We start from the raw sequence: 12,091 nt of genomic DNA, 5'->3' as shown, positions 1-12,091 counted from the left end.
CCCTTTTCTCTTAATGCTAATAGAAGCCAAAGCCAGATGAGGTCATGTATCCCTGCAGTATTTGGGGCCCAACATGCGATGGCCTCGACCGCATTGTTGAGCAGTGTAACCTGCCAGACATGCAGGTGGGCGACTGGCTGGTTTTTGAGAATATGGGTGCCTACACCGTGGCTGCCTCCTCCACCTTCAATGGCTTCCAAAGACCAGACATTCACTATGTCATGTCCCGCCCTGCCTGGTGAGTGAACATAACAGGACTTGAAAGTACTGGTTAATAGATCTATTAGGAAAATCCTAATTTAAGGCCACTAGTGAATATAACTTATATCTACTTTTTTTATTTTTTCAGGCAACATGTGCAGCAGATCTGTTCTCAGGGCATGCCAGCTCCTGCGGAGGAGTCTTGCCTGTTTGAAGTGCCAGCCTGCTGTGGCCGGGAGAGCAGCATGGACATGGCCACTAAGCCATGCCAGGCCCATGTGGTGTAAACATACTGCACAATTCAGCAATGTTTTTCAGATCTTGCATCTTTTGTTAATTATTGGAGAAAGTTCTCTGTTTTAGTTTTCTTTCCTCCACATGTACGTGAAATTTTCAAGGCCAGTTACTTGACGGGAGAATGAGAGGGACATGTTGTTGCACACATTTCTGTGTTCTGTATGGAAGCTGGGGATCAACCCTCAACGAAATGAGGCTGAATCACACTCTGAGTGTCTCTATGGGTTCCAAGCAGAGTGTTACAGGGCAACTGAATTTGTTTCTGCATTTTCCTTGCTTAATATCAGGGAATGACTGAAAGTATTTAAGCGCTACACTTCAATATTAACCTATTTCCTTAATTGGAATATTGTTAGGATAAAGAAAAATATAAAACCACTTCTATGAATGTTTCCCATCAACTGAGAAGCAGACTGCTTACCATACAAGCAATGAACAGTGTTAACTGTAAACTGGTGATCCTTCATTGCCCTGTTAACAGCTGAAGTCACATCCCTAGCTAGTAACTCACAAAGAGGTGGTTGGAAGGGTGATTTAATTCCTCAAAAATGGCTGCTATATTAATATTTATCTTTCCCACGATCTCCACTTCTGTACAGAACCCCACAAGTGTTAATCCTCAAGATATGTCAACACCATATTTATTATTTTTTTCCTTGTCATTTCTGTTATCAGTGTATTTGTTCTATCAGTGCTTCTCTGCAGATTATGGTGAAGAACATCATTTCATGTATAAAAAAAAAAAATCCTGTAAGTCTCACAGGAGATACTGTATGCAGGAATTATACTCTGCATGTCAATACACCATATAGGCTTTGCTGATGATGCTACAGGTTGACAGTGTAGACAAACATACTCATTAGATATCTCAGCTACTTATGAAGCATGTGATTCCCAACCTTGTCCCAGTCAGCATACTCTACTGAAACCACCAACAATGAAAAATCTTAAAGTTTAACACTTACAACACAGGGACTCAAAAAGCAGACTGCACCTCTCCTCTTCTCCTCTTTATTGTACCTTTTTATGTTTTGTAACTTGTAGAATGCGAAAACTCTGTTCATAATATTAATAAGAAGCAGAAGCAGTGTTTAACCTTACATTTGAAATGGATATGAAAGAGACGGGATTGCAATTTCGTAATGCTTTCCTATGGAAACTTTTTGAAGTTTTGTATTTTTTTAATAAATAAAACACTAGGTGCAGAACCAAATTGTGGATGTTTTGTGTTTTATACTAATACTTTAATGCATAAGTGTAAGAACTAAAAGCAGTTCATGATGTGATGTGTTTCAGCATCAGGGACCATGGAAGGCAAGTCATAGATGTTACAAGACCGCCATCTAGTGGCTGAAGAAAGATGCTTTATCAGCATTATTCTTTTGGATAAAATGAAGTGTAGCAAAGAGTCTTGGAGACTGTTTTGACATTTCAAGCAGCACACCACAAAGTTTAGACAATCACGCTTTAATCATCCGAGAAATATTCAGAAAATATGATCAAAATTTACAGACAGACCATTTTACATCGTCATGCCAGGGTTACTGCCACAGCATCTTTACCTTCCTGAACCAAACAATCTATTGACTGACCACAGACTGTTCAGAATTCAGCCAGAACCAAGAGATGGAATCACATCACTGCTGTTACAGGCTCGTTACACTGACTCGTATCATTTAGGACAGATGTGAAGATTGAACTGATCACTATTTGAACATTTTAAATAGCAGCAGCACAAGAAAAACAAAATAAAGCATTATCACTCATTTAACATAATTAATTTAAAGTTAAACAGACATAAAGCCCATCTCTTTTGATTCATGTGAAAATATGAAAACACACAATAAGAAAAAATATACACTATTTACAGGTTTACACAAAAATGAAAGCAATCACATAACTTATCCAGACACCTATATTTACTTTAGTGTTGTATATAACAAGGCTTTATAAACTGAAAAATCAATCAGTCGTTACTAATCATCTCACGATAGCAGTGGTAACAATGGCCATGAAGCAGGAGTTTGCAATAAAGGCAAGACTGAACATTTACAGCTTCACAGTTTTATACTAGTAGCAGGCGGTACAAACAGCATAGTGTGCTCAGCTAGTGTGAAGACTGTCAAACAGATGAAAGTATAACTCAACTTTTTGGGAAATGCATTTATTCAACTTCTGACAGATGAGAAGACTATTACTCTCCTATCTGTCTGTCTATTTGTTCAATTCTAGTAGACTTCAGCCAACGAGTGGTTGGATTAATATATTTGGTTTGTTTAATCAGTACAAAAAGTCTTGGTAAGGATTCAACTAATCACATAAAGAGTTACTTCAGACAGTATTTACACTCCTTTGCATCATGTACAATGAATTGTTTTGTAGATTTAATTTTAAATGGACAATTTTGCCATCAATCTACACTCAATAATTTATAGTGACAAAGTGAAAACATGTATTAAAATGTATTTAAAATCAAAAACTGAATTTACAAAAGTATTCAGACCCTTAATTGTAGAAGCCACTTTGGCAGTGGTTCCAGCATCAGGTCTTCTTGTGCAAGTCATCCCAGGCTTTGTACAGCTTGATTTTGAGAAACATATCAGATTATTCCTGACAGATCTTCTCAGACCAACAGATTAGCTGCAAAGCATCATAAAGCTCAAGGACACTCAGAAACTTGTTGCAAAGCTACAGTAATGTTGTCTTGGCTATATGCTTTGGGTCAACCCGGAGCAGTTTCCTGGAAAGCACAACCACAGCATGGTGCTGCCGCCACCATGCTTCACTTTAGAGCAGATATTAGCAGGTGATGAACAGTGCCTGATGTTTGTCAGATATAGAGAATCTTTTTTTCTCATGCTCTCAGAGTTCTTTAGAAGCCATGTCCTAGCAGGTTTTCCCCATCTCTGCTGCGGTCTTCTGAAGCTCTGCTAGAGGGACCGTTGCAACTCTGGTCACGTGCTGGACCAAGCAATTTCTAAACTTCTTCCATTTCACAATTACAGAGGACATTGTTCTCCTGGAAACAAACAGCTTTAGAAGTGGTTTTTCACCCTTGCCTTGGCACCTCACCACAGTTTGGTCATGGGGATCTACACAGAGTTGCACTGGTCTATTTGCTGTCCTGACATGCACTGCCAATGTGGGATCTTGTTTACTCAGGTGTGAGGCTTTCTGATCTCTGTTCAGTCATGTTGATTCCCGTAATGTTCTGGACACCTCTTAATGATAATGGTGCAAACAAACTGCAACTCACCACAATTTGGTCTAAATACCTTTATAATGGCTAATTCACTTTCTCATTATGGGCTACTGAGTGTAGGATGGCAGGAATTTTAGCAATTTATGAATGTTTTCTGTTTGAAATTAGTCCCAATTTACAATCTTCACAATGTGAAGAAGCATACTTTCTAAACTGACTTTAGTGTGATATTTAGTAGACTTTGCTCATGTTTGACAGAACCACACTTGCTATTACTTTTTCTGGTCAATCAGATGCTTATTTAGGGATTGTTAGCAGAAAGTAGCGTACATGCCACACTGCTATCTTTATTTGTTCCATTTGTCAGCAATCAAATAACATGTCAGAGGGTACGGAGCCCCACAAGGGTCATGTGGTAGTAAAAATATTTCAATGAAAGTCGATGCAAATGAATAAACACAGTGGTAGGCACACAGATTGGTAACATAAGTGAACTGTGGCTACATTCAACTTCTTTTCCTAAGCCTGCCAGCACCTGCTTAGAACTACAGACATAAACTGAACTAAGCAGGTGAACATGCTGCTACTTTATTCTTTAATATTTTTAAAGTTAAGAGGACAGATTTATATGTCAAACAGATTCTGATTTTCAGAAAAGAGTATTTCGATTAAAGCAAATCAAATGTCAGTGTACATACAGCAATTGGCACTCGGTTTATTAGTATGTGCTCTCTAAATATTAATACATCTGTGCAGCTTATCTCCTAGTTTTTTTGTACTACCACATGACCCCTAGTGGGGAAAGGCAGTTTGGTCCAGTTGTATTTTTACTGTAGTGCACTCAGGTCCCTCATTTTGAAACTGTTGGCCCCCTCTGGGTTTTGAACAGAGTTAGTGCAACCCCCCACACCAGTTTGGAAATGTGAAAGTGCAGTTGAGCGATCAGCCAGTGCCTTAAAACTGTTCAGAGACGGACTAAAAACAGTCGGGTACGTCCATGGGTCTGATCCAGTCCAATGGACCATGGAAACAGACACACACAGAGCGGAACAGACACAAGCAGAGAGAAAGAGGACAGGTCAGAAGAAAATAGTGGTAATCAGGCTGACAACAACTTGTTCAAGCCATTCAATGTATATCTAATGTACTTTCTAGTTGTAAATGACAGTAGAGAGAGAGGAGAGGTGTGGTCGATGTGTTTGTTTTGCTGTGAGATGTCGGTGCTCTAGCAACATCTAGTGGCTCTGAAAGGCTACACACAGAACCATTAACCAAAAGATGTAACACAAGAAAATTAATATGTATTTCCAGAAATATTGAGCCTTTGATTTAATATATAAAGTCATGAAAGGTTGGTTTAGGCTCAGGTCAAATATGACATTTTGTGGGCTGTGATTTCCCAATGGGAAGATGTGTTTCTGTTCAGACAGTTGTTACACAGCACCCACAAAGAATTTAAGGATATGCGTGTGGAATTATGATTTCACCACAGCTATGCCCTTCTGCTCATAATGTTTCCTGATGCACTCGGTGATGGCGCTCTCATTATTAAGCTCCTTTCTGAACACCATAATGTAACACTTCGGGGCCAAGTGACAGCCGAGGACGCTGTAGCTAGAAATGAGAATGGCGGCACTTTCAATAGCTGGTTTGTACTTCCCTGTCAGAGTGAGATAAAGTGGGGTGAAGACAATCCAAATGATTAAAACCAGCAGCATACTGACGGTGATCAGCACTGCATTTTTATATAAATCTGGCAACTGTTTACTTTTGAATGCAAACGTGAAACAAATAAAGCCCAATAAAGCCTGATAGGCTGCCATGGCTAAAATGAATCCATTGAACCTAATCTCACACTGATGCACGATAGTCTTTTCAGACATGTCCTTGTCAGGAGTTGGGGGTTGTATGGCCAGCCATGACACAGACAGAACCAACTGGACCCCAGAGACGATGGTCACCACAGCAAGCGGCCGATTAAGTTTCTTTATCCAGGATCCTACGTTCAGATCAAATGTGAAGCCCACCAAGATCTGAAGCAAGTTAGCCAGAATGCAGGAGATGCAGACGGAAAAGGCCATGAAAAAGAAAGGCATGCCTAAAAAGCATGAAACTTTGGTGGGTTTGCCCACAAAGCTAAAGGAAAGGCAGAAGCTAGCCAGCAGAGAAAAAAGTTCCAGAAAACACAAGTAGCCTCCAACTGCCTTGACAATGGGAGTTGAGTAATAAATTGCAAACAGAACAGTAAACCCAACGGTAGCAACTATCCCAACGCATGCCAAGAAATTCAAAATGATAGAGAAGGGATCTGACCACAAGAGATATTCATCAGTTTTGTTCAAACACTGGTCCCTCTTTTCACTGAGTGAATACTGATTTTCTCCACAGCGCTTACACGGCTGACCTGTAGAGGTAAACAAAGCAAAGTGACTTTAACTGCAAAAGGCAAGAAACTACATTTTCTTATTCATCTTGAACAATAAAACCCCTTGATAAGGAACAATGTAAAAAATACCTAAAAACAGATTTTGTTTTACATAAATGAGGAAGTACCAGACCACAGTATCACCATTACAACACAGCACTGTGGGAGGAAAGTTGTACGATGTTTGGGAATGAGGGCGAAACTAACTTAAGACGGGACAGGCAACAAAAAGAATGTAACTGGAACATCAAATTCAATACAATATAAGGGTTAAAGTTTGAAACTTTTAGTGTATAAACCTTTTGAATGCATTATATAAAACCAATAATGCAACAGGTGGTAATTTGATCTGATTCCTCAAATATTAAATATGTAAGGGATAATGCCCGACGAGGTGTCCATTATCAGAAATTAATGGACGACGCGGAGGCGTGAACCGTCCGACGCGAAGCGGAGGACGGTTGCTTCCGCGAAGTCCATTAATTTCTGATAATGGACACCTCGAAGGGCATTATCCCGCTTATACCATGGTCACTTACGAAAGATATTACTAAATAAATATTAAATCAATTATTAATACGTTAATGTTGTTTTTTACCGTTAAAATCGTAAGTTTTCCACAACAAGCGGCTGAGCGGACTATTTCATGTCTCTCGTTGTGACGCGTTGCCAAGGTAACCGGTCGGCCGCAGCTGTTATTGCTGTCTTGCCGTTGTGATAAATAAACTGAAATAACGTATATTAACGTATGTTCTGAGTTTCTGTTGCCACGGTTACCAACTACCGTTTGAGTCAGCGCATTAATTTAGAACAATCAGGTTATTTGACCGGAACTTCTTTATAGGTGTCCTATATCACTTGTTAATGGACACCCTGCAGCCAATCAGAATCGAGTATTCACCCAGACCATGGTATAAAATGTAGTATCCCATTGCTTAGCTCATTATTAGACATGACATAAGCATATTATTGTAGTTCATGGCAGCAAGATCGTATATAGAGTCCCAGCTGATATAGGGGCCGGACAAAATTATTTTAGGGAGGAGGTGGGAACAGAAAAAGGGAAGGTTTATGTGGTTTTTTTTTATTGTTTTTGTTTTTGCTGAGTTTTTAGAGGAGCAACCTTTAATGAAAACTGCCCCTGATTTGTACCTTACTTTTACTTTTACATTTCCTTGCTAAAACAAAAAACAAAAAACAGTTGTCATCATACATACTATCTCGGTAGTTATTCTGTATAATCACCAAAACTGACATCACGGTTGTTTTAACATAATATTTAACAGTAAAATTATCTGTATATTTAGTACTAAAACAACATTATAAAACATAGGCCCTTCGTTGAATCTTTGACTTATTGTTTTTTAAAGAAAGACGAGTCTCTTTTGTGACATTATTTGATTTGGAAAGCCTGGTAAAAATACATCCACGCCGTATCATCACTAGCGGCAACTGTTTGTTCAGTTTTTGTCCTTCTAAAATTGTTTTAAAAATTACAGTTGTGTTGTAGATTCACAACTGCTGACCTTATTCTTAAAAGAAAGACTAATTGCATTATTTTAGTATAAACTGATGAGGCATTGTATGTACATTTAAAGGTTTTTTGTTGTTGTTGTTTTAAAACACTGTAGTAAAATCAGAAAGACACTTTGTGTATGAACCATGTATAGTAAAGATAAATCTTTGCCATGTGAAACACATCTCCGAATTAGAGTTTTATCTGTAAATAGGATAGGGGAATCTCTCTAGTTAGGTTGCTTGGTTTCAAACTAGAGAGAGCAGCTGAAATGCTTTGTAATCAGGACCTACCATTTGTTATGATTACCGTAATTTTGGCAATTTCACTCAAAATGTGTCTGTAATCTTTTCTCTTTTTTTGACATTTTAAGCCTGCTATCAGGGTTGAAAAATTTTGGGGTCAGGTCACCAGGTTCCACACTAAATCCCAATAGCACTGGAAGGGTGGGCTTTTTAAAAAAAAAAAAAAAAAAAAAGCAGGAGTCAGACACCTTCCTCAGCACAATCCCTGTATAGTCATTTACTGCCAGTTTTTGTTTCATCCCCACATTGACTAACATTAATTTCGTGCAACTACTATTATGTTGCATGAGATTTATAATAAATCACGTACCGTTTTTAGGGGAAAACTCTCCACTTGCACATCGAACACAATCAAAGCAACACTTCTTTGCATGTGTTTTCAATTCATGTCCTGGTTCACATTTTTTAGAGCAGTTGTAAACAGATACCTTTGAAGGACAAAACAGAATCAGAACAATATATCCATAAACAATTCTGGAAAATAAATAAAGGATGAAACTTTCACCTCACCGTCACATTTTCCATCTTGCTACGAAGATCGTCTGGGATTGTGATTGTTCCATTTGGCCGATCTGGCAAGTATTCTCCAATAGTTTCTATTTGTGATAACTGCATGGATTCAGACATGTTCCAATATACGATATCATATCCCAAACTGGGGTCTCCTTCACTGTTAAAGAATATGTGAGTGGTGTCTATAGTGCAGTTAACCTTCTTGATTTCCATGAGAAGCTATGGAGACAAATAAATATAAAATCAGGACAATCTGTTAAAACATATTTTACACTTCATAGAGGAGATATTCAAAAATGTTGGTAAATTTTAAGTGCAAGAAGCCCAAATTTATATTTTCTAAATATCAGAAAATACTTTGTTCTGTTGCTTATCTATGAACCTAATGGTGACGACAATGCCTCAGAAATCTAGCAAGAAAAAGACAAGGAAATGACCTGCACAACACACCCAAAAAAGGCAAACTGTCTTCTCCGTCTACTTATAAACCTTGATTATGCTCCCTTTGAACATGCACACTGAAGATGTGTACTTGTTATTATTCTATGTAGGGACTCTGTTCCATACACGTGTAGTAGTTCATATCTACATGTTCAGCGCATGCACACTACTGCCTTTCTAACATAGCCACTGTACTGGCAACAATTTTGGGCTGCACATGGATGTCTGCAGAGTCTACACTGACTTGTGTGGACTTGGAGAAAAGATGGAATCTATGTCATCCAGACCAAAGTAGACCCTCGCATACTCATAAACATGGAAAGTATAGTCCACCTGGAGTCATGGCTGCACACAGACATCCACTGCAAAGTCTGTACAGACTCTCATGGACTTGGTAAGATGGCACAATTATTGTCAGTGTGGACCCTTGCACACCCACTATGGTTTCAAGTATGTGAAGGTACATGAGGGTATGCAGAACAGAGATTTTGTTATCTTCCATGCAGATTCCTCTGCAGTCCATTACGTGCAGCCCAATATTTGCACTACAGAGTGAGTAGTGTGCATGTGCAGACTACGTAGATACAATTTCTTGTGCATGTACAGAACAAAGTCCTACCAGACTCCTAAAGCAATAGTGTTGTTATAGTATGTGTCCACAGGAGTGTTTTTGTAATGCCAGTGATCATGGCGCTTTCCAGCATTTGACACTTGATGTGTGGGACTAACAAGTGTCACAACAAGCCTTTACAGGCTATAACATCCAACAATCATGCAAACATTTTCTGCACCAGTTTATACGAACACTTCAGGCTGTCTGCTTTTAGATTTCAAACTGGACCAATATGTTGGCTTTTTCATAACTTTTCTGCTATAGTACAAAAACAGTTCACAAAAATGTTTCTAAAAACATTTGAGGTGACAAACAAGCCATGCAGCTGCTTGAACTGTCTCCATTTTACATCGACACCAGTTAGTTGTGGAGTGTTTACGGGCTGTGACTGATGTAGCCTAGACCTCAGCTATGCAAATGTGGAGCAAGAAAATCAACACCCCGTCTCCTGAAGCACATTTTGAACCAACCAGAATGCACTGCATGGCTCCTTACACAAATAATGTAGGGGGCGCACTGAGCATTCTGTCGACACACCTCTATAGTATCTGCAGCTCTTCATGTGTGCATTCACAAGGGAGTATAATCAAGGCCTGACACTTCCCTTAGACAGCACCAGGCTCATTGTTTTCCTATTGACAGTCTTAATGCTAGACTAAGATAACTGGCTTGTAGCTGTAACTTAAAATTTACAAGACAGACACAAGAAACACCAAATGCTGTCATCTAACTCTGCAAAAAACACGTCTGAAGAGTATTTGCAAAGAAATACTTTAGCAGTGTAGTGTAGGTTTGTATGATCTGTTTACCTCCAAAGCTGTAAATTTGGGGCCACGTTTACACCGCTGGTTATCACATTTCAGCAACCGTCTGAGACCATCAGCAATCACTTGAACAGCCAGATAGATACTGTAAGATTCACCCTGGTCAATGTAATCTGCCAAACAGCTGGGGTGCAGACACTGCTGGCTTTTGGTCTGTGAGCAGTTTTTCTTTTGGTTCTCCACAGACTGATTTAAGCAAAGTGGATTAGTCAGGGAATGATTGATGAAGCTGTTCGTAGTTCCGTTAAACACTGAGCTGACATAGTCGTTGAAACCAGGAACCTCATTCCTCTTAAAGATGAATCCATAAACTTGCCCTGCCAAACCAATGTCTGGCATTTCAGAGATCAGTGAAGAGGTGGACCACGAATCACTTGCAATCCATGTTCTATTGAGGCGACACTTAATAGCTTCTTCCATAATGATCTTAACATAGGCATCCCTGGTGAACAAGATGATGGCCTCAGCTGAGGAGTTACGGATTTTTTTTACCAGGTCAGGTAGCAATGAACTGTTTCGGTGAAAGTCACCAGGCAGGATTTTAATGAATTCAATGCAGACTGTCTCATTATTGAAGAGGTCCTCAAGGCGGTCACTGCCGTACTTTCCATACTCATCATCACTTCCCACAATGGCCACAGTTTTCCAATTACACGCCAACACTAGCTGAACAATGGCGTCTGTCTGATATGCATCACTTGGTACTGTTCGCAGAAAAGTGGGGAACTTGTACTTCTTGCTGAGCAACTCACTAGTTGATGCATAACTAATCTGCAAACAGGAATAAAATCATGTTAAAAAAAAAGTTCCCCAATCTATTTTGCAACAGTGATTCATTTTTAATCAAAACACAGGTTCTATTTATTATGTTCGTGCATTTCCAAAGAAAGTTAGACTCAAATACAAAGTAGACAAACCTGGGCAACTGATGACAGAGCAAAAATTCGTGCAACGGCTACTGACATTTCAGAATACCTTTCACCGATCACCACCTTCGTTTTGGGTTCAGGCAAATCATTTTTAGGCAGTGAGCAGCTCTGAGGGTCTGACTGGTTCTTCAGCAGCTGGAGTGCTGTTTTAATGGCGATGCTGACGTCTCCACAAGTGTCATAGATGTCATATCCTATGGTTAAGTTGGGTAGAATTCCTCGCAGGTTTACTTCTTTGATGGCGTGTATCATTACGTGAGCACGCAGGAACATTTCGAAATCATAGCTGCGAAAATTAATGGAAGACATAAAATTTCCAAAATTATTTATGTATAATATAATCTTGTAGTCGTAGTCGTTTACTTACTCAGTACAGGTGGGTGCTCCATGCACCGTGGTTCTGTTGGTTTTTAAGTGGATGGGGAAAAGTCCTCCAATAATAATGTCCCCAGGAGAGGAGTCATGCAGATGACTATTCTCTCCTAAACAAGAGTGAAAAACACTTGTGATGCAGACAAATATCCACACCAAGAACATGGTTGATACATGCAGGTGAAACATCGACTTGTATGCACTTGTGCTCATCTCTCAAGTGGAACTGGTCCCTGCACTGTAGCTCTCATTTAACTTCCCCCTGTGGATCATTTGCATTGTTTTCTGTATTGACTGGCACGAAAGCAGCAAGGTGATTTGAATTGCTGAAAGAAAGGGACTTAGTCACAGTTCTGTATAATTCTTAATCAAATGTTATGATCGCTCATCTATAACTGATGAACTGGTTTAAACAAGTTTCTACATTTGACTATAATTTGAATGATATCTTGC

At 39.3% G+C, this 12,091-nt stretch overlaps 2 protein-coding genes across 2 annotated transcripts in view; one reads left to right on the top strand and one right to left on the bottom strand.

Moving 5' to 3' along the window:
* odc1 (ornithine decarboxylase 1) overlaps window positions 1–1,711 on the top strand; it is a 5,185-nt gene extending 3,474 nt beyond the window's left edge. Inside the window, exons 10-11 of the mRNA XM_008306940.1 lie at window positions 24–238; window positions 350–1,711. Coding sequence (XP_008305162.1) covers window positions 24–238; window positions 350–488 — 354 coding nt within the window. The 3' untranslated portion in view covers window positions 489–1,711. The remainder of the gene's footprint in view (window positions 1–23; window positions 239–349) is intronic.
* Window positions 1,712–1,949: 238 nt separating this feature from the next.
* Window positions 1,950–11,844, bottom strand: LOC103376544 (G-protein coupled receptor family C group 6 member A-like). Its single transcript, XM_008306939.1, has 6 exons — window positions 11,634–11,844; window positions 11,255–11,552; window positions 10,323–11,108; window positions 8,457–8,678; window positions 8,257–8,374; window positions 1,950–6,104 (listed from the first exon to the last, which is right to left on the bottom strand). Exons 1-6 carry the CDS (start codon window positions 11,825–11,827, stop codon window positions 5,176–5,178), a joined length of 2,547 nt encoding a protein of 848 aa, XP_008305161.1. The 5' UTR covers window positions 11,828–11,844; the 3' UTR covers window positions 1,950–5,175.
* Window positions 11,845–12,091: the final 247 nt, after the last annotated feature.

This window comes from Stegastes partitus, unplaced genomic scaffold (assembly GCF_000690725.1).
Source record: "Stegastes partitus isolate 25-593 unplaced genomic scaffold, Stegastes_partitus-1.0.2 Scaffold50, whole genome shotgun sequence".
Taxonomy (NCBI): Eukaryota; Metazoa; Chordata; class Actinopteri; family Pomacentridae; genus Stegastes; species Stegastes partitus.
The sequence above is the reverse complement of the archived record's forward strand: the minus strand, read 5'-3'. Positions and strand labels throughout refer to the sequence as shown.